Here is a 22806-nt window from a genome sequence, read left to right as displayed (position 1 = left end):
ATTCGTATCATTCTTACGCACTGTTTGCAAAACATCTCTCCCAAATTGCTGCTTCACGGGCACATTCACAACCACATCTGCAGAATGACGAGGGAGGAAAATACCTCAGCCTCCTCAGACCGTCATGGCCGCCATCCAAAGTGGGGTGCTCTGCCCAGACGTGGGTGATGGCTCAGGGTCCACTCCGACTTGGGCAGGGGCTCCTTTGCTGCCCCTCCGTGCGTGTCCTTGCACCGAGAGGCCTCTATTTTTTTTTTTTTGCTTTTGTTTTTAAAATATTTCCCAAAGCTCTAATTGCTACACTTCCTCAAATGTTTTTAATACAGGCAATCAGTGACTACTGCAATTAGGAAGGCCTAATTACCATCGGCATTCTTTTTTCTTCTCTGAGAAACCACCATTGGAACAGTCACAAATAAACCTTAATGAAGACCAGAGATCCTTCCCCAGTCGAAAGCCATTTGTAATCATGATCCCTTATTGTCAAAGCCAGCAGGCAGAGGAGTCCTTGGAAGGACTGTTGCATATTCAATAGCCCCAGCGGCAGCCGCAGCGACAGCATATAAAAGGGGACAGGAATCTGTGGCTCATGCAGGTGACAGAAAGGGCCTTGCACCCCACCTATGAAAGGCCTTGTGCTTTCATTGATTTGTCGGATGAAGTTGTGAACGTCGCACTTTTAGAAAGGTAGTGAGGTGTAGTCTGTGATGGGCCCAAGGGAACACCTCTCAAGTATGAATTTTTAAATATACGTAGACCCCGGGGAACCCACTGGGTAGATGGACGTACGGGACATTTCTAATATTCTGGAAGACCTACCCCCCGCCCTTCTCTTATATATCAATCAGGATGGAATCAGAAATAGTCCCAAGAGTGTTAGGGGGTCAGGGGATCAGGGAAAAGGGGCTCACAGGGGTCCAGAGGCCCTGACACGGGTGAGCAGGTGGAGGTTGCAGGGAAAGCCCGGATGTCAGTCATGTTCAGCTGCAGGAGGGAGACGGGTAAAGGGGGCTGCCCTTGGAAGGTGGCTGGCTCTGTTGCTGCTGCCTCTGGGAATCCACATCTGGTGGTGCATGGGGGTCGCCGCTGGTCGGGCTGGAGCCGGTTCGCACCTCTGCATCCGTCTCGCCACCTGGAACCTTCTCCATGCTGATGGGTGACGTCTGTGTCACCTATCGCACAGAGCACCAGTTGTGTGGCAACTCTAACCTGGAGCCGGACAGGGAAGTGGGGTTCCGGGAAACGTGCTTCTAGAACCAAATGGACAGGGGACCGAAGCTGCTCCTAGGGAATCATGCTGCTGCTGACTAAAGGTGGCCCTGGAGAGAAAGTCTGTGTATGGTAACCGCAGGACATTGGTACATCTTGCCCAGAGTTAGTGAGGGGAGGAGACTGCCAGTCCTGTCTCATTTTTGTCCCCTCTGGATATGGTGGCTTGTGCCTGTGGCCCCAGCTATTCCGGAGGCTGAGGCAGGGAGATTGTATGAGCCATGGGGGTCTGGGGCCAGCCTGGGCAACACAGGAAGACCTGTTATAAAAAATGGGGGGGGGGCTGGGATGTCGCTCGGTGGTAGAGCACTTGCCTGGTACAGGTTCCATCCAGCACAGAGGGAGGGGGAAGAAAAGAGAAGACTGACAGGGCTGGGTCAGATTCTATGTCAATGGGCCAATTCACCAAGGTCATGTCACTGGCCATTCACTTGATAGCCATCTGGGTGCGGCCGTCTTTGGCAGTCGAAGTGAGAACAGTGGTTCTTACCATTGACTGTATGACGACGGAGCCATCTAGAAAGTTCTACAGAAGGCTGATGCCTGGGCCCTACTCCAGAAACTCTGCTACAGTGGGTCTGGGAAACAGCCCGGGCGGGCACTGGGATTTTCAAATCTTTCTTGATGGTCCTAAAGGAAAGCCAAGGCCCCATCCTAAGCCTGTAAAACCAGCGACTTTGGAGGCCGAGGCAGGAACACAGTAAGTTTGAGGCCAGACAAGGCAACTTAGCAAGACCCTGTCTCAAAATAAAAAAATAAGAAAGGGCTGGGGAGGTGGCTCAGTGGAAAAGTGGTTCGATCCTCAGTACTGTAAAAAAAAAAAAAAATAGATTCCCCTGTCTGGGCCTACCTAAGGCCAAGTGAATCAGAGTCTCTGGGACAAATGGTTTGTATTTGATATAACTTGGGATTTTTTCACAAGGATTTTTATGGAGTTTTACAGTGGAGAGCACCGCTCCTGGGTACGAACAGCTCCACGAATCGTCATGTAAATGTACCCTGTGTGTCATCACCCAGGGGCAGACGTAGACAGGCACCAGAACAGGGTGCTACTCTTCTGACTTCTGTCACCCTAGGTTCTGAAAGAACGATCAAGGCTCGCCATCAGAGAAAATGCCCATTTATTGAGGAACAGCTCTGCATATTTATAGAGCCGGGGGCAGTTTGACAGTTTAATGGTTGAATGGTTTGACAGTTGGCTGGGGTGCTTTCTGATTGGTGGGTAAGGATCATGTGAGCCAGCAGGGCTAGTCTGATTGGTGGGTAAGGATCATGTGAGCCAGCAGGGCTCACCATTGGATGGCTCTTCTTGGGGGATGGGGAAGTTAGTCTTTGGAGCCGGGGGACTCCCAACAGGTTCATTTTGCCTCTTCCCAGTGTCATGAAGAGGAGCCGTCCATGCAGGTTATGAGGGCAGGCGCCTGGTGTTCCACTGAATGAATAGACCGCTATGTTCTGATCCATCCCATCGATGATGGAAATTTGGTTGTCTTCATCGGACTCCAATGGTCACCCGACCCTGGGTCCTTGAGTTCAGAGAGGGTGGAAATAAAAGCAGACTCAGGAAGAATTTAAGCACAGGCAAGGCTTTCTAGGGGGATGGGGTGCATCAGCTCAAACAAAGGACAAAAGATGGACCGCTTTACGGCATCTGTAGGGGAAGGATCTGTCTCTTGATGTCACAGGCAGAGGTGGCTTCTAGCTGCCTCCTGGGCTCTTTATCGGGCGTCTTCATGTGTCACCTGTCTCACTACCATCTTAGGTCTCCCCCTAGGGGTGTGCATTCCACTATGTGAACAAGGTGAAGGTGACCTGGGTTATTTCAGAGAATCTTCTATGCAAGCATTTCCCCCTCACCACCTGCAGCTGCTGCTTATCATCAGGAGAGTCCCTAAAATGATTTCCAGAACAGGGCTGACCATGGTCCTGTCTCAGTGGGTTTGATGTCAGTGACCCTGTCCGGAGACCTAAGATGGTAATGAGACAGGTGACGGAATGAAGATGCACGATAAAGAGCCCAGGAGCCAGCTAGAAGCCACCTCTGCCTGTGACATCAAGAGACAGATCCTTCCCCTACAGATGCCGTAAAGCGGTCCATCTTTTGTCCTTTGAGCTGGCCTGACACTCTCTATTGACCACCTGGCCTCAAAAACTGAGCCAGCCTCGCCGCCTCTCATCTCCAGGGGCATTACCATAATTCCACATTCTGGAGACGGGTCCACTTCAACGAACGCCAAAGTTTTCAGTTTGTCTGTTGACCTTATAAGACTGAAAACTAGTTTGATGGTCTCATTCCCTCCTGAGGGGTGTTTCTCCCTTAGCTTTAAAAGGTGCTGTTTTCCCAGGGCCCCCCGCTCTGTCACTATGTAAGCACCATTCCTTGAAGCATACTTGTTTTTCTTAGGTACACATCAGTCTGTGGGGACACAAACTGGTGTAGGTTTAGTGTTTGCAGAAAGGGCATAGGTTTTTTTGTTTGTTTGTTTTTTGTTTATTTTTAAAGTACCCAAAGTGTTCTAATATCTACTCAGAGTTGAGAGTAATGGATCTGGAGGGTGGGTAGAGCCATCTTCAAGAAATGTGGGGCTGTGGATATTAAAACTTGTCAATCGGGGTCTGGGCTAGCTGGGTCTTTAGGGGCAAGGTCAAGGTCAAGCCAGAGGGGACAGACACATTTCTCACTTAGCCTAGATGGGGTTGGTTTTCAAAGGAAAACCTACCTTGTGTCAGGTGTCGATTCCCCTAGGAGCGGCGAGCCACAGCTAGGGTGCAGGGAGCACCGCCCCCATGTTACCTGCAGTCCTCGTTCACGGTCCAGGGCTCTTCCTTCTCACTGTCTGGAGAAACCAGAAGGAAGTCTCACCAGCTGAAAGAGCAGAGGAAAAGCCATACTCGGGTGGCCGCTGAGACAGCAGCTTCTACAACACAGGAGAGCTGCTGGGGGAGTGGGTTTCATTATTAGGGGCTGGGGTGGGAGCTCAGTAGGGGAAGAAGCAGATTTTAGAGGGAAAGGAACAGTAGCACAGAACCTGATAATAGAATTATGTAAGAATTATGTAACTAATAGAAATGCAATAAACACATAATAATGGATAGTAATAGTATAATGATAAAAAAGTATAATATTAAAATAGGTGCACATCCGTAATCCCAGCGGCTCGGGAGGCTGAGGCAGGAGGATCGCGAGTTCAAAGCCAGCCTCAGCAACAGCGAGGTGCTAAGCAATTCAGTGAGAGCCGGTCTCTAAATAAAATACCAAATAGGGCTGGAGATGGGGCTCAGGGGTTGAGGGCCCCTGAGTTCAATCCTGGTGCCTCCTCACCCCAAATAGGTGGAGTGTTAGTGGGCAAAGGGGAGGAATACTTTCCTGGACATTGCTTCCTTCTTGTTATTACATTTGTTTGTTTATTTCCCCTGGAGAATGAAACATTTAGCTCTTCTCCTATTGCTAGGGGACAGAAGAGGGGGAATCCAGGGAGCCAAGTCCCTGCCGGCAGCTGGAAGCCGAGCTCACCTAGGGTCCCTCTGAAGGTAACCAGCTTTGGCTCCTGTAGCAGATGCTGCATTGGAATTAAAGTTATTTTCTGTGACCAAGCAGGAGAGGTGATAGAAGGTGATATGATCACTCTCGAGAAGATGAATCTCCCCAGAGCCACCAAAGAACTCTGTGGCCAGGTGCAGTAGCACACACCTGTAACCCTGGTGACTACAGAGGCTGAGACAGGGAGGATCACAGGTTTGAATCTAGCCTGGGCAACTCAGTGAGACCCTGTCTCAAAATAAACAATAAAAAGGGCTGGGGCGTAACCCCGTGGTAGAGCACCCTGAGATTCCGTCTCTAGTACCACACAAGGCCTTCGTATGGTGAGGCGCTGGGTCCCCTGGTGGGAAGCAGGCTCTATTCTCTGGGGAGAGGGTAGTAAAAATAGTGTGATGGGGTCCCCAAAGGTATTAATTCAGGAATATTTGCAGGTAAAAGACTGGATCGTGAGAGCTGTGACCTAAGCAGTCCATCCTAGCTTGAATGGATGGGTGGGAACTCTAGGCAGCTGGGGTGTGGCTAGGGGAGGTCACTGGGCTGTGCCCTGGAAGGATGCATCTGCTCTGTGGCCCCTCCTCTCCGACTCCCTCTTTGCACAGCATGGGGGACACACAGGTTACTTACACACAAACACTGCTGTACTTCCTTAGTTGACCAGATGGCCGACTTGGTCACTGAGTGACTAACAGGTAGGCAATGGACACCATTTGGATACTCTGGACAAAGGGACATTACATGTCCAGGGTGGGGTGGAGGGGGACAGCGTGAGATCTCATCACACTCCTCAAAGTGGCATACAATTTAAAACTTATGCATTATTTACCTCTGGAATTTTCCATCTCATGCTTTTGGGCAGAGGCTGACTGCGGGTAGCTGGAACCCTGGAGAGGAGAGCCGTGGATGAGGGGGGACTCCCGTGGGAGCTACGAAGAGGTTAAGTGAGGTGCTGACTCGGGTGAATCCAGGGATGGAGGAGAGGGCAGAGCTTCCTGGGTGCCCAGTATGTTGCCTTGGACGGTGATGGCTCTGCGTGGGAGAGGGGAGTGGGGTCCACCTTGGAGGAGTGGGGTCCCCCCTTGGGACTGTCCTATACTGAAGATCTCCCCTGGCCTGGGCTTCACCAGGAGACACTGAACAGAAACACTGTGAGACACCCAGGGGGAGTGTTGAGAGTGGTGGGGGGTCACCAGGGCGGGGGTGTCCTCTGCTGGTGGAGAGAGAGTCACTCCTGTAGCTGAATAGGGTGGTTTTGCCTCTTGGTGAATACAAAGCCAAAAAAAAGTACAACCAGGTCACAAAAGAGTGGAGAAAGACTTAGTACCTCAGCAGGTAAGGAGAGCACTGGGGTAATTTGCAAAAGAAAGTTCTCCCCAAGCACTTTGGGTGTGGTGGGGGTAAGCACATTCCTGAGCATGCTCAGTTGAGGTCCATAGTTCCAGAAGGAAAGATGGCGGATCCACTTCTGGGCATGCTCACCTCAAGGTCAGAGAGCACATGTTCAAAAAAGTTAAGGTGGCGGACCTGAACACTTGTGGGCATGCTGGGTCAGGACTAGAATGAGCCTAGGTGACTGCAAGAGGCCTGAAAGGATGAGACAGAGGGTCTTGGTGACCTTCACGGGTCTTTCATCAGTTCTTAGCTGAAACCAAAAGAAAAAAAAGGAAGAGACCACTCTGCCCATGGGTTTATGCAGAAGTTTGCTTCCAAAGGTGCCTGCTTCTCTTAGCAGATAATATTCTGACCCTACCCTCTTGAGTTCAGTAGCCGGGCCCTGCAAATTAAACCCTCTTTTCTGGGGAAAACAAAAGGGGTAGAAAGAATGAAGAGTCCAGTTCCCACCAATGGGGCTTTGGAGGAAGGGAGATCCACTGTCTGGGTGTCTCTTGCTTTCTCCTAGAGTAACTGAAATCAGAAGCCACCAGCTTTCCCGCCACCGATTGATTGACTCCCTGCTGAAGACCACCCACCATGATGTCAATCTGAAAAGGCTTCTCAGGGGAAGCCTCCAACACAGGAGGTAGGTGTAAGCCCCAGCCAGGTGTAAGCTATTTGGAGAAACCTCAGACTTATTACTGTTCTCACTCCTACCCAGTGGGGTGAAATATTTAAAACCCAGCACAGTTAATACCAACGTCGTTAGGGAGGAAATTGAAAGTGTTAACGTTTCAGAGACCTGACGTTACCCAGGCCTGAGATTATGAATAAGGAAGCTTAATGTTCAAGCAGGATTGGAAGGGACGGGGGCTGCGCTAAACCCCTCTGTGCTCAGAGCCGACATTATCTTCTCAAGGTGGCACGGCCTCCATTTGCATAATGTCTTGCCTCTTGTTGTCCTAACTAATTGCTTTAGGATTCTCAACCTCCGCTCTTTCCTCCATCTTCCTGGACAATAATGATATTTAGGCTCCTCGTCCCTCTTGATGGGGACAATGTGGATCAAGTTGAGACACTTTGAAGGCTCAAGATTTAATGTGACTCTGTCACATCTGGGGTGAGGATGTTGACCTTGGGGTTCCAGAGAATGGACCAGGGAAGGGGAGATAGAAGCCAGCTCCCGTGGTTACCCGGTTAACCCAAGTGTCTCATTGCCTGATGGGATGGTGGGTTGGCAGGAAAGATTGCGGGACTCGGGTATTTGGAATCCTCATGGAAGTGCCCCTTCCTGAGAGAGGTTTACGGCGGCGATTGCCTGCTTTTTTACGGTTGATAAAATTAGCTACTGATTCAGTCGTCTGCCTTCTCTAAATTGTTCTAGAACCTTAAGGGCAAGGATACTGGGGTCCAGGAGGAGTAGGATTCGTATTTTTCATAACGGTCTGAGAAGTTCTCACTTATGAAGCACTGACCATGAGCTGGTCTTGTGTTAAGTGACACTCAAGCTTTGTCCTGCTTAATCCTCCCTGTGCCCCGTGAAGTGGATTCTATCATCTTTCCTATATTGCTGCGTAAAAGACGCAGTCATTTTCCTTCTACTCTCTTGGGTTCAGTATCCGGGGCCCTGCAAATTAAACTGGTTAAAAGACAGATCAACAGAAAAGAGAAGAGGCATAATAAATACTGTTTGATGCCAATATTTTAACTTCATACACTTACATAGGAGCCTCATAGAAATGGAAATAAAACTCCAAAAAGAAGTGGTTAAGCCTCAGAGTTTATATACTATTTTAACAAAGAGCAGTAAATTTGGGGCAACGTGGCCCAGCAACGGAAAAGGGTTTGGAGTGCTGGGGGTGGTGAATTGTGGGAAGGTAAATCTAGCGGGGACCTGGCGGAAGGTAAGGGTTGATTGTGCTCACTGTTGGAAGGTCGGTTATGCAGATTTGAGTTGGTGTCATCTCCAGTGATAAAAATCACCTCTTCTTGCTGGTATAGGAGGGGGGAAATCAAAAAGCCACCCCCCTACAGTCATGGGGTAGGGACTTAAACAGGGTATGTTTTAAAGACAGGAAGGATGGGGCTGTGGCAGGAGGTTCCAGAGCTTCCTGTGACGAGGGAGGCCAGAGCATGTAGCTCAGAGCTTCTGCTTCAGTCCCGGGCAGATGCTGCTGCGACTCTCCACGGGTGGAATTAGAGGAGCCTCGGTTCTGCTTTTAAAGCCTTTTAACCGATGCCGTCAGGCCCGCCCAGGTTATTGAGCACAATCAATTAAACTTTGAATCAATAAGCCTTTTACCTAAAAGCCAACTCTGGATGCTGAGCACATCTGCCAGATCCCTTCCGGGCAGCTCCTAGATGGGCGTTGGACTGATGAACGGGGTGCCACAGGGTGGCCAGGTTGGCACGTTAAGCGGACCACCACGTGCTCAACACACATTTGCAAAATGAATAGAGAAGAATAAGCTAATATTTACCGAGCAGTTAAAACACGCCCGATGCTGTTCTGGAAACTTTGTGTATAATAATTCACTTGCCCAGCCCAACAAGTGTATGAAATCAGTATTATTATCTGTGTGGGACAGTTGTGCTGTTATTTGTTTGTTGGTTTTGGTTTTGGTACCAGAGATTGAACCCAGGGGGTGCTTAACCACTGAGCCACATCCCCAGCCATTTTTTTTTGTTTGTTTTTATTTTGAGACAGGGTCTTGCTAAGTTGCTTAGGGCCTCCCTGAGTTGCTGACGCTGGCTTTGAACTCGCGATCCTCCTGCCTCAGCCTCCTGAGCTGCTGGGATGACAGGTGTGCGCCACCGCATGTGGCCAGTCCTGCTGTTCATTGGTCAATATTCCCTCTTCTTTTCCCAAGCGTCTGGTGAATCGTCACTTTCCTGCAGCCTTCCCGTTTGGTGTGGACTTGTGACTTATTTTCATCCAGGACTTAGGAGCTGTGATGATGTATGTACCTCGCCGGCAGAAACATTTTAAAGCCAATTTATCTTTTCGTCCCCACCCCCACCCCGATCATGTGACCCGCAACTTCACAAGGTAGAGTCTCTGTCTGCTTTGATCTCCTGTAGTGGGCAATGCGAGCAGAGCCCCAGAGGGCCACACTGGAGTGTCTCCCAGCCTCTCCTCCCCGCCCTCTTTATTTTGCAGTTCTCGGGAAGAACCCAGGCCTTGGTGCATGCTGTGCAAGTTCTCTACCCCTGAGCTCCATCCCCAGTGCCCCCCAGCTGACCACGCGGACACACAGCATGTGTTTTAAGCTACTGCTATCCACCGTGTGACCCATCCTATCCTGATTACCTCATTTTGTGTGAGGAAACTATAAGGCCCAGAGAGGTTAAGTAACTTGTCAAGTGGATGCACAGTAAATGGTGGCGTTCCGATTCAAACTCTGTTAGTCCTTCCTCTGTAGAGCCCTAAATGGACTCAGGTTACCACCTTTCCTAAGGCTTAGTTCTTCAACTTCCCCATTCCAGGGATTCTGCATTAAGAGCAACAGTAGCCTCCTCCCTGCAGGAAACATTCGACAGTGTCCCGAGACATTCTTGGTTGTCACAATTTGGCAGTGGAGGGGAGTTGTCCCACCAACATCTGGTGAGTAGAAGCCAGGGGGCTACTGAATGTCCTCCCTTGCATGGGACAGTGCTCCCAGCAACGGGGAATTGTCCAAGCGTCAATAATGCTGCTGTTAAGAAGCCCTGAATCTATGCTGGGCACGCGGTGGTGCACGCCTGTCATCCCAGCAGCTGGGGAGGCTGAGGAAGGAGGATCAAAAAGTTAAGAGGCCAGCCTCAAGCAATTTAGCAGGGCTGTAAGCAACTTAGCAAGATCCTGTCTCAAAATAAAAAACTTTTACAAAGGGACTGGGGATGTGGCTCCGGGGTTGAGCACCTCTGGGTTCAATCCCCAGTATCCCCCCCCCAAAAAAAAAGCCCCAAACCAGACTAGATCCCTTGTCACTTGCTTATTAGCCACAGTTGTTTTTTTCCTCTTTTTCTTATCTTTTCGCTTGCAGCCAGCTGCTTGGGGAGGGAGCTGTTATGAGTTAATTAATTAATTGGGAGCCGCGGGGTGTCGGCGGTGGGGCTGGTCCCGTTGGCCATTTGCCTGACTGATCCGGAGGTGGACGGGGTGGCCATCACTCCACATTGGCTGGTGACAGTGCTGCCAGGTAGTGAAATACCAAGCCGCTGGTGATAAAGCCGCAGGAAGCGCTCGCCAGGCTGTGTGAGTGGGCAGAGGAGTTGCCAGGGACGAGCTTCAGTGTGGGCAAGTGCAAGGTGCTGCGTTTGGCAGAAAATAATCCAAGCTATACTTAGGGCTGGGAGAGGTTGGAACAGAAGGGTGGGGGGGGGACAAGAATGTAGAGGACTCCCGAGCCTGGTCCCAGGCTTACCTGAGCATTGCCAGGCTCACCTGGTTTCTAGCCCACAATGCAGGTGCCCAGGGCCCTGCCTGGGGGGCTCAGAAGGCTGACCGATCAGGTTTGCTTTAATTTTCTGCAGGAACACAGAGCCAGTCTTTCCAGATTTTTTTTTTTTTTTTTTTAAGAAAAGCTGAAAAATCCTGGCTGGGAGGCCCAAGTTCCCATTTTTCCCCTTTATGGTCACGTTTTATTCTGATATAGTTTCAATCTATACAAAAATATTGCAAGAACAGAACAGAGAGCTCCTCTCTCCCCTCTACTCAGATTCACCCAGGAACATTTTTTTTTGCATGATTTGCTTGATTGTTTTAAGTTCTTGATTTTTTTTTTTTTGCATGATTTGCTTGATTGTTTTAAGAAGTTTTTGATTTTTTTTTTTTTTTATAAACACCCGTGGGCCCAAACTCAACACGAATGTGAATGTAATTGGGTCCAAACTCTCGGTTGGTGATTTCTGAAGTCCAGCTTCACTCTGGCTCAATTATGTAAGAATCTCTGGGGTAGAGATTGGACATTTGGAATTAAAATAAAAATTCCCTGTAGGTGATGCTAACCTAACAGGGTGCAGCAGATGCTGAGAACCAACCATTGGTTATTCTCCCCCATATTAAGTCCATCACCCTTAATGGCTTAGGGACCCAGGATCCCATTTTGTCCAGTGAGAATAAGAAAAAAAATTGAATAGAATGCTTCTGAGTCGGTTTCTTTACTCTTAAAGACACATAGGAAAGAGGTGGCTCTTTGCTGGATGTCGTCTCTGGATATTATGGGATATTGTACCTGGATGGGATGTGGTAGTGTATTTGTATACAATGGGATATTCTACCTGATTTTTGATGGGGTCTAAGGATGGAAATGTGGAAACAGAAAATCGGGAGGCCTTGGAATTTATCTTAAAATGCTGAATTTACGAACCTCAAGGGCTCTTCACCTTGAGTTTTTTTCCTACTTACGTGTGTGGCAGAGAGGACTAACTAGTCTCCTGCCAAAGACATGAAATGTGCACACGCTATGAAAGGTAGAGCTACAACTCTTTTGCCATGGGTGACATTTTCCGTATGGGAGCTGGACAGGACCATGCCATTTTGTCCTCATCAGTGGCACTGAAGTGCATTACTTCTGTGACGCAGTCTGGCTGCAGCAAAATAACCGGGGGGTGACGAACAACTTGTGTACGTTGATACAGCAGGAGTGGGAGCCGTTTATTGCAGGACAGGAGCAGTATTTATACATTCCACACAGCTTATCTAATTAACATAAACTAGATACATCAGTCAACCCAATAAGGAATCTCCACACTTAATGGCTCGCTGGCGTTACTTCACAAACCACTCCCTCTGGCATTTTGCCAGGCGCCATCCAGACTTGTTTACAGACTCTAACACTTCTGGGCCAAGGTGATGATGTTCTGGCGCATGACCTTGACCTTCTCACCACCTCTTCTCTCCCTTGAATCCCCCAGGTGGATGACTGCAGTACCTGCCTGCAGCCACAAGGTGGCAGAACTACAAGACAGAGCAGCTTGGTTCCTTGAGTCACTGCCTGGAGCCAACCCATCCAGAGAAGCCACTCAACCGGGACGCAGTAGTCCTTGTGTGGACAGGAAATAGCAGTTTATTGTGTTAAGCTTGATCTTTTGGAGTCTGTTTGTTATGACAGATCGTCGAAGTTTAAATGGCAAATAGAAGCTAGTTAAGTTGGAACTAAGTCAACAATTTTTTTTTTTTTTTTACCTAAATATTCAGAGAAGCGTCCACTAAGTCCAAATTGCTACCTCAACGACTGGTTTCTGTTTGATTGATTTGCTTTCCATTCACAAAAAAAGCCATCAACCTTTAATCAATTTAACCTCCAGAAGTTGCTTGCTTCTGGCTTGGTGACTTGGCCAAGCTATTGTCTTTGTGGTGGCTTTGATTTTACACCAAAGGTTTACTAAACCCTCAGATACTCATTCCTGGTTTCCTCTGTCTTGGATCTTTGTGAATTAAACTCACTTTGAGGGTTTTCTTTTTCTTTTTTTCCTCCTCCTCCCTTTTAAAAAATATTTTCCTAGTACTGGGGATCAAACCCAGAGTCTCCCCTATGCTAGTCCAGTGCTCCACCTCTGAGCATGTGCATCCCCAGCCCCTTTTGATTTGATTTTGAGACAGGCTCTTGCTAAGTTGCCCAGGCTGGTCTTGAACTTAGGATTGTCCGGCCTTTGTCCCTGGAGTCGCTGGGACCACAGGCGTGTGCCACTGGGCTCGGCTTAAGCTCTTCCTTGACATTTGGACTCACTGCGATTCTGGCCTGGGTGTCCTGCTCTTTCTAAGAGGGATGCTTAGTTGTACCCCTATGGTCAGGTGTCCCCCAGTTCTGGAAGCTTCTAGAAGCATTAGTTCTGAGTCAGTGTTGGCTCAGTAATCCCCAACAGAGATCCACTTAGGCTGGTTCAGGAAAGGGGAGATGTTTGGAAGAATGTCCTAGGAATCAAGAGAATGGGATTCAGCTGGGCCTCAAGGAACTGGGGCGAGGAAGCTATTCGAAACCCAGGAAGTCACTGTCTCTTCCTTTGAGATGCTTCGGCCTTCCTCGAAATAGCACAGAGTGCATTTCCTTCCTTCCCTCCCTCCCTCTCTCCTTTCTGTCTTCTTCAGATGTCTGAGCACCCCCCAGGTGTTAGGCCTGGAGAATACAAAGAGACCGAGACAGTCAAGGACCCCGCTGTCACTGAACTTATGTTCTTAAGGAGAAACCTATAAAAATAAGTAAAAAAAAAAATCCACAAAAATAAGACATTACAAAACTTTGAGCTATCAAGGGAATAAGTATGCAGTAAAGATAATAGGCCACCTACTTTAGAGAGTTGCTGAAGCCGTTCCCTCTGAGGAGGTGACAGAGCTGAATGATGACAAGGCTCTGTATAAAGAGAGAGAAGAAATTTCAAGAAATGGGAGCAACAGGTGCAAAGGCCCTGACGCAGAGAGATGTTTGGCTCGATTAAGGAACCAAAAAAAGGGAGTCTGGCATGACTGGAGTGTAAGGGGTGAGTAGCTTGGCATGAAGTTGGAGACTCAAGACCTTGAAGGTCACGGCAAAAATCTGGATTTCATTTAAGTACCATGGGTCCTTCTCTGCCAGACTGTGTTTTGCAACTTCAACTTGCATTTGGCCCACTGTGACTGCCCTGGTCCCACGGCTGCCCCGTGTCCTTTCTGTCTTGCTCTCGGTAGCCAACTAGCAATTGCCCCTGGCCTCTTAGTTAAAAGTGCCAGTAGAGATCCTCTGATTGGTCTGGCTTACCTTTTGGGTTTGGTCACAATCCTGGACCCCTGGCCATGGGTGGAGGAGCTGGCCTCAGGCTGGTGCCGTCCTGTGAGCTCATTGGCTGTGGCCCGGGGGACCGAGTCCTGTCTGCAGTACTGTGAGGTTCACCTTCTAGACGCTGTGGATGGAGCAGGCGATGATACAAGCCCTGGAGGAGCTAGTTCCAGAGGTAAGATTTAGGGACTAGTGTGTCCCTGGATTCCTGACTTATTAGACTTCTGAAGATACGTGTTGGATTTGGTCTAATGTATCCCTGATTAAAACTCTTAAATGGCTCTTGATGAACGCACTTAGGGCCAAAATCCAGAATCCTTAACCGACCTGTAATGCTGCATCCTCTGGACCCAGCTTTCTTTTCTTTCCTGATCTCACCTGATGCTGCTTTTCTCCCCCATCTGTGTTCCAGGCTTACTGGCCCTCTCCCCCCGTCCATCTCTCAGGCCTCAGGGCCTTTGCACACATTGCCATTCCTGCCTCCACACTTCCTTCTCTTCACGTGGAGAACTCCAGCTTTTCTTTAAGTCTGACCTTGATATTCTTTCTCTTCCTTTATGACTCTGCAGAAGTAGAGACCCCTGTTTATGTCCCCTCCTACTTCTTGCCCTGTGTTTCTCTTGTCATGGCACAGATCACAGTTTGATGTTGATCTATGTGGTCACTTGTTTGAGGCTTGTCTCCTGCTAGGCTGAGCCTTCCATTAGGACAGTGCTCCTATCTGTTGAGATGCTGGCTGCTGCGGACCTAAAGTAGGTGCCTGTTAAAAAGTGCCGGGAGGAGGGATGGATGAGTGGGTGAATGAATTCGGAGGAGTGAGAGATTGTGTGGTCTGGAAACTCCCTAAAGAATTCATGGAAAGTGCCGAGTGCGGTGGCGCAGGCCTGTCATCCCAGCGGCTCTGGAGGCTGAGCGGGAGGATGGCAGGTTCAAAGCCAGCCTCGGCACCTTAGCGAGCCCCTGAGCAACTGAGGGAGACCCTGTGTCTAAATAAAATATAAAAAGGGATGGAGATGTGGCTCAGTGGTTAAGCACCCCCTGGGTTCAATCCCTGGAGAAGAAGGAGGAGGAGGAGGAGGAGGAAGAGGAGGAGGAGGAGAAGAAGAAACAAGAATTCATGGAAAGCATGAACTTTGATCTTGGCCTTGAAGAATGGAGAAGATTAGGTGAGGGCAACCATTTCAGGCAGGAATAATGATGATTGGTAAAGGCAGAGAATTGGGAACAGTGCGATAGAGCCAGGGTGTCCGATGGAGCAGTGGACACTGGCCTGGTTAGAGCAGAAATGTGTGCGGACAAGATATGGAAGATAAGGTTGTTTAAATGCAAAGAGACGCAAGTAGAAAAAAAAAGAAAAAACCTGAGGCGTGTCTTAAATAGTAAGTGCTAACATTTATATGGCGCTTACGATGTTCTAAGTTCTTTTCCATGTGCTGTATGCACACAAACTCTTTTAATCCTCACGACGAATCTATGGAGTGTTACTTTGGTGCCCATTTTACAGACTGGGAAGCTGAGGCTCAGGGAGAGTATCTCACCAGAGATCTCGGGGGTGATCAACACAGAGCTGGGGTTCAAATGTGGGTAGCTGCAGCCACAGAGGTTTAGACAGGGGTCGGCCCAAGCTGCCTCTGTCCTCTACCAAGGTATGACGTGCCAGCAGACGGGTTCTGAGGGCCTCACATTAAGAAAACGTGCAAGAAGATTCTAGTTTTGAGCTTGCTGGAAGGATGCTGCTCATCCAGGAGCGAGTGATCTGGGAGGGGGTGCAGCCCTGGGCAGACAAGATGGAGAACGGGCGATGGAGCAGGACCTGCCTGAGGCCTGACCAGGAGAGCTCAGGGGACAGCTGTGGCCTGACTCAGAAGCCAGGCAGCCACGGGTCCGCACGGTTTGCACTCCGACTCTCCTGTCTACTTGCAAGTTTCAACACCTATCCGGGTGGTTTTAATAAAGTGAGATGAACTAAGCGACATTCATAGCCCCATGTTTGACACATAGGGAGATGGCCTCGTGTGTGGACGCTCCTCACAGGGGTTTGGAGGACAAGGCTGGGCCACAATCCTGGCTGCGTCTGGGAGGGTGATGTTCGTCTTTACTTGATGCCAGCCAACTGGGTCCTGCTGGGTAGCCTTCAGGCACAGGTACCCCGAAGCTCCCCAGGTCAAAGGTTTGCAGGGGACAGACCGAGAGGGTGCAGGGGAGTCTTCCAGGACTCAGGGACCCGATTCCCTCTTCCAGCTGCGTGGCTCTGCAGAAAGGGCTTTCCCCTGCCCCCAGGGCTGGCTCCCTGCTAGTGAAGACTCTGGAACTTTCCTACCCCAAATCAGCTTCCCGTATGCACCGTTTTTGACAAACTCCGAGGTCCAGGGTGGCTGGAATCTGCGGCTTCACACTTATGGTGCATTTCCTATTTGCTAGAACTCGGGGGTCCCCATCTCCGGGGCAGGCAGAAGCCACTTTTCCCCGAGAGAGGGAGGAGATGCTCGGGAATCACAGGACATTGCGTGACACACTGAGGAAGAGGTCCCCTCTCCAGTTCTCCTGCTGAAGCATCTCCTTTTGGTGTCAGACCCTAGCACTGTGCTTCTGCCCTGGCCACCCCCTTAGGACAAGCAACATCTGGGAGATCACATGGTTGGTCTGTGCATTTGCTTATGGCAAATAATTCCAAATCTCCCTTTTCGAGCAGTGAAACTCTAAGATTACCCTCCAATAAATATATTTGTGAAGGGGAAGAGGGAGTCCACTTAAAGATAAAATGAGGTTAAGTCATTGTCCGCGGGGAATGGAGATCTGAAAAAAATCTCGTCAAATTTGGACTCTGATAACCGAGGTCTAGAAGATGTGGCTACAGCGAGGGTTCGTTCCCCGTAGGAAGCAGAGGCTGAGGTTTAAATGCTAGCCATGCTAATTAGCACCTAAGAGGCCCTCTTTGAGCCTCCATTTCTTCACCTGTCAAAATGGAGACAGTAATTCCGACCGCATGTGGTTGTTTTGAGGATTAAATGAGATAATTTGATGTCAATGTCATTTGCATGTCATGACTCTTCGGTGTCAAGGGAAATTTTTTTTTTCCAGTGTGCACTTCATAATAAAAGCCACTTTATACTAAAAATCACGGTGTGAGTGTGCATATGAGTTTCTCAGCCCATAATAATAATAAAAATCTGGACATGTGGTCAAATCTGGACATGCTCCATATCTTTCTTCCTCCAGTTTCTTAATTGGTCAATGAGAATATTACTAACACTGTCCCCATGGGGATACTGGGGGATCAATTGATTTGACACATGTGGGGCACTAGACGGCTATACCAGGGAACTGTCATCTCCTAGGTCGGTGGACCCTGCCTCCTGCTGCAGTTGGAGTCCTACACGGGAAAGATCTTTGAACGGCAGCGTGCTGGGTGTGTGCCTAAAGTGCTCTAGGAAGTCATTGCTGGCGGAGGGGACATATTCTCATACTGTCTAATATCAAAAATTCAAAATATTCAGCTCTCCTTCCCCTCTCTCTCCCCAGAGACTTCAGAACCTGCAAGAAGTGGTCTCCTTCCTTCCCATCATGTAGAATAATTTCCATTTGGTTTTTATTGTCTGGTAGCCATGCTTGGCTGTGGCCTGAAGCAGGTCTCTGTCTCCCTGTACCCTCAAATTCCTAGGTTGAAGCCTCAACCTCCAGTATGATGATATTGGAAGGGGATGTGCTTTGGGAGTTCATGAGGGTCAGATGAGGTCACTGAGGGTGGGCGCCCCCATGATGGCATTTGTGGCTTTTTAAGAAGAAGAGAGAACATTCTCTTCTCACTTCGTGAGGCCACAGCAGGAAGGCAGATGTCCACAAGCCAGCAGAAAGCCCCTACCTGGAACAAGATCTGCTGACCTTGAACTTCCAGCTTCCACAAGTGTGAAAAAAGCAATGTTTATTGTTTAAGCACTGAGTCTACACTATTGTGTTATAGCAGTAGGAACTGACTAACAATATAATGCTTAGCCTGAATTAAAATCCATCTAAACATTTAAAAACACTCATTGGTTATCTATAACGTGCTCATCGTTTTATCTGTAGCATTTTATTTAAGCCTCAAAACTTTGTGGAGGAGAGAAAGATTATCACATCCCATTTTACAGATGAAATCTGAGACTTGAGCTCAGGTGACTTGCCCAAGGTCCTAGAGCTACTGGGTGCCACAGTTAGACCTCAAATGCCACCGTTCCCACTACCCCGGAGGACACACTGACTCCGACATCTACGGGGAACACCTTGCTAGCCTCATGGGAGGCAGAGAGGATCCTTCCTATAGAGGCTGGAGTGTGACTGAATGAAATTCAGCTTCCAAGAGGGAGATGAACCCCCAGGGGGAGGGTGGCAGGTGAATGAGCTCATGTGGGAAGCACCCAGGGAAAAAAAAATCAAAATAAAAAGGAAAAAAAAAAAACAAAAAACAAAAAACAAAAAAACCACCCCAGCTCGTTGATTACGACAAGGCAAAACCTTTAATAACATGAGTGCTTATTACATTAGCTGCTTCGGGACTCTGACATCTTTGATTTCCGGTCATGTTATTATTATTATTTGTTTTCTAACACGTAAAGGTGAATGCCTCCCTCAGGGCCACCTGGGCGGTGGTGGGTTTCCTGAGGATCTGTGTTGGGTGGACAAATGGGGACAGCTACGCCGGCACCTGATGGGGGATTTGCAGATCCCCCCCCCCCTCTGGCCACCACCCTGTGACTTTTGATAAAGTCCTCTCCCAAGGAGGGAAGAACAGTGGAGGAAGGAAGGACAGAAGGACATGTGGGCACAGATACACAGAGGGGAGGGAGGGAGGGACGACAGGAAGGGATCCGGTTGGAGAGGTTGGGAATGGAAAGGTGGGGGTCCTGTGGGGATGGGGTGGGGGGACCCCCGTGGGACAGGGCGGAGTCCATTTGGTTTTCATTTCTTTGTGAGAAGTAAGAACCATCACGAGGACCATGCCATGCAACCTTGGAGACGTCTGTGGACACTGCGCCCCCCGCAGGCGGTGCTGGGCGCGGCCAGCGGTCAGGGCCAGCCGCGTCCGCTCACACGGGCGTGGTGCGCCTGTTGGCCGGGTTGTTGTGCAGCGACTCTTTGAACTCTTTGGGCGTGGAATTGTGGAACTGTAGAAAAGCGTGGTCCCGGTCCGAGTTGAGGAGGGTCCCCATGGTGATCTTGGAGGGGTCCCGGGACAGGGTGAACATGGAGATGTCGGTGGAGGGGATGGTGTGGAAGCCTTTGCTGATGGGGGACAGGTCTCGGGACCGCGGCTCGGTGGAGCGGGAGCTGGACCTCCTCCGGAACCTGTACCTGTAGGGCGGGAGGCGGGCGAAGGTGGACTTCTTGAGGAGCTCCGAGTGCGATTTGGCGCGCAGCTGCTGGTGTTTCTCGATGTAGATGTGCACGGCCACCACGCCCACGATCTCGGCGATGATGAAGGAGAAGGCGCCGAAGTAAAAGGACCAGCCGTACGAGTAGCTTTTCTTGGAGTCACGCTGCCCGGGGTCTCCGGCGTTGGCTGATATATAAACGATGATGCCAATGATGTTGCTTAAGCCTGAGAAAAAATGGAAAAGAAAAGGAAAAAAAAAAAGACACACACACACACGTGTTGGAGAAAACCTCCAAGGTCAAGGTCACTTTGGGTCTTGAAATATGGATAGAAAATGCAGAATTAAGGTGGGGAGGAGAAGAGACATGGATGATGGCTAAGAAATCCTCGGGCTGAGCTCCTCTTGCAAGGTCTGTGTCTTGGGAAGTGGGGAATTTCTGCAGCTCCCGTCCTGGGCTGTGCCCCTTCAGGTCAAGATGCCCTCCTACTTCTCTAGCAAGGGTGGTAGCACTCAGGGGGACCTCGGTGTCCCCTTAGAAACAAGGCAACACTGAATCTTTGGCTTTAAGTCATGAGAGTGATAAAGCGAACCAGCGACTGTCCCCTGCCCTTGAATTTCTCACCGTTGGGCGATTGGATAAATGCCATCGGAGCCAAATACAGTAGAAACTTTACTGGGGGTACTTAGGAAATGATTCAGAGGCAAAGGGGGAGAGAGAAAGGCTGAGAATTTTGCTTTGAAGATGAGGCCCCATGGGAGCTAGATCCTGCAGCTGAGAAAGAAGGCGGGGGACCGTGGAGCACCAGAGAGGGACCAAGAATAACCAGCTAGTCAGCTTGGGTGACTGGGAGGCTGGTGGCATCTCAAACTAAAATAAGAGGCAGCCAACAGACCATGTTTAGAGAACAGAGATTTGGATACACCAAGTTGAACGTGTTGGGGGAGACATCCACCACTAGATGTCTACGGATCTGGGGCTGCAATTTGGGGGAACTCATAAGCTCAGGGGGCAAGGACAGTCGTTGACCATCTTTCTGTCTGTGTGGAATAGGATAACCAGTCTTGGGTTGGCTGATGTTTGAGTGTCAAAAATTGGGGGACACAAAGCTGTTTTCCTGCAAAGGCGAGGTCTGCAGACTTAGTTCCCCCCACCAAGTGCCAACAGAATAGCATTGGGAAGCTCCGTTCAGCCTATCGGAGAGAAATAAATTCCCTAGAGAATGACAAAAAGGTACAGGAATCTCTAAGGGCTGTGTTCATCTCGGGTACCTTCCCACATTATTACCCCAGATGGGAAATGTCTCTTTTGGACCCTCTACTCATGGGGTCTCACTCAGAGTTGGTGCCAACAGTGACCCCGAGGAGGTTGACATACTACCCGGCAATTAGTGCGAAATGGAATCTGTCCTTCATGACCATTCCCAGTACCAGTTGGTAAGTGATCATTTCCAGAAGATTCCTGAGTCCTCCTGACACTCTTTGAACACTCCGTATTCTTTCTGGGTCTCCCCTAGATCTCCCCCAAATCAAGCAACTAAGGGCTAAAGCTTGGCATGTCAGGGTCACAGCATCTGCTCAAGTGCTACCATGTGATTGGCAGGAGCACCTGGGTGACGGTTATTATTAATATTTGGGGTGGGACTTCTGCTTATGCTCCATCTAGGACCTGCCCTCAGGGACAGGGCTGGGGTCTGCTCCTGCTGTGGGTCCTCTTGGCATGACCGGGTCCAGGCATTCATCAGGGACTCGGCAAATGCTAATCACCTTGCTATTTGTCACTCTGAGGGTTGGCACATCCTGCTCGGTGTCAGGCTGCAAGGGACCCGACAGGATAAAAAACGGTCCCCTCTTCCTGGAGTGTCAATTTGGCTGGAAGATTAGTAAGGAAGGCACATTCTTTTATATTAAAATGAACACGGATATAATAAGGAGGAGAAAGCAGAATTCACATGAATTTTTAAGTAAAATGAGAAGCTGACTTCAAAGGCATTTCCGCTCCCTGAAGGCGGCTTCTAGAGATGCCCCCTGATTCCCCAGGGCCATGTTTGCTCTCTCTCCACCGCTAGCAGGGAAATTTTGGTGGTAAAGTTTAGGAAGCCCCCCCAAAGGGGTCTTGCTGGGGGTCGGGAATAAAAAAGAAAGAAAAAGAAGTTCAAAGAGAGGCTCAGATGTCAACCTGGGTTAAAGAGGCAGGAAGCCAAATGAACTGTCAGTCATTTATGTATAAGGTACTAACTCTGTGCCAGGCCTGATTTTTTTTTTTTAATTATTCCTCTTTTGCATATAAGGAAACTGCAGAACTTAAGTACTTTTTTGGTACTGGGTATTGAACCCAGGGGGATTCTATCACTGAGCCACATCTCCAGTTATTTTTATTTATTTTTTAATTTTGAGACAGGGTCTCCCTAAGGGCGGCCTCGAACTTGTAGTCCTCCTGTCTCAGCCTCCTGAGTCACTGGGATTACAGGCATGCGCCTCTGCACCCAGCTCCAAGTGGAACTTGAAGCCCCAGCTCAGCCGTGGTAGTAGATTTAGATTTCAGTGACGAGGCGCAGGAGGAACAAGGTGTGAGTGGGCAGTGACTTGGTCCCACCTGTCTGACTGTAAACTTCCAGGTTTGCTCATTGCTATGGCCCCCAACTCCTAGTCTAGAGCCTGACCTAAAGCAAGCATGGAATGCGGGAGTGAATGGAGTTATTTACGTGAAAATCAAGGACACAGTGCACGTAGGATCAGCTGCCGTGTCAGGCACACACTGGGTTGGGAATGATCCAGGCACGTTCATGTATAGGGACTCAGTTCATCTTCCCAGCCTCAAGAAGTAGGGCCATGAGTATCTCCATTTTTTAGATGGGGAAACTGAGGCAAAGAGAGGTTGAGTGACTTGCCCAAGGTCACACAACAGAGAAGAAGCTGAGGCAAGCTTTTCAGCAGGCACAGTAGCTCCAGAGATCATGTTATTATTATTTATGCCCAGTGCCTGGAACACAGTAGGTGCTCAATAAACAGTTGTTGATTTTTGTAGTTGAGCAAAAAGAGCCCTAGAGAGTGTTGAATCCTCCATTTTCCGCCATTTTATAAGTGGAAAAAAGCCCTGAGACTCTTGGGGTTCCTGGGGGAGGTTGGTGGAGGGGTCTTGGTTTAGACCCCAAGCTCTGGGATCCCCCTCTGGGCTCTGCAGTTCCTCTGAACCTAATCTACCTGCCATGTCTCATGATAGCCCTGTGCGGACAGAGTTGCTGGCGACACACACGCTTCCCTAACAATCCCCTTGGGGGATAAAATAATGATCTTCTCTTGTTCTTGGGAAACTGTCACATCAGCACAACACTGGTTCTGAGGCTCTGGCTGGGTCGGAGCCAGGAGGGGGCCGACCAGTTACAGAAACGTGCCTCGAAGCAAAACAAGTCCCTGGGTTTGCCAGTTGGGAACATCTGTCCACCCAGAGCCCAGAGAGAGGCCACAGCCACCCTGTGGTGGCTTTCTCCCTGGCCTGTCATTGTTGTGGCTTCCCAGAGACTCGGCCAGACGTTCT

The 22806-nt window shown here is 49.4% G+C and overlaps 1 protein-coding gene and 1 long non-coding RNA gene across 4 annotated transcripts in view; both read right to left on the bottom strand.

Annotated features, from left to right (window-relative positions):
- Positions 1-2488: 2488 nt before the first annotated feature.
- Positions 2489-15192, bottom strand: LOC125612341. 2 transcript variants are annotated; one of them, XR_007342684.1, is made up of 3 exons: positions 13454-15192; positions 3990-4135; positions 2489-2795 (listed from the first exon to the last, which is right to left on the bottom strand). It is a non-coding gene; the product is annotated as an uncharacterized LOC125612341 (long non-coding RNA). The 2 variants fall into 2 exon arrangements; XR_007342683.1 differs by lacking the exon at positions 13454-15192 and adding an exon at positions 5634-5693.
- A 3202-nt stretch (positions 15193-18394) lies between these two features.
- The window catches only part of Cacng3 (calcium voltage-gated channel auxiliary subunit gamma 3), a 78479-nt gene continuing 74067 nt past the window's right edge, over positions 18395-22806 (bottom strand). For both annotated transcript variants that reach the window (XM_015491177.2, XM_048789668.1), the window contains exon 5: positions 18395-19495. In XM_015491177.2, the coding sequence (XP_015346663.1) occupies positions 18984-19495 (512 nt within the window). In that variant the 3' untranslated portion in view covers positions 18395-18983. The remainder of the gene's footprint in view (positions 19496-22806) is intronic.

This window comes from Marmota marmota, unplaced genomic scaffold (genome assembly GCF_001458135.2).
Source record: "Marmota marmota marmota unplaced genomic scaffold, marMar, whole genome shotgun sequence".
Classification (NCBI taxonomy): Eukaryota; Metazoa; Chordata; class Mammalia; order Rodentia; family Sciuridae; genus Marmota; species Marmota marmota.
The sequence above is the reverse complement of the archived record's forward strand: the minus strand, read 5'-3'. Positions and strand labels throughout refer to the sequence as shown.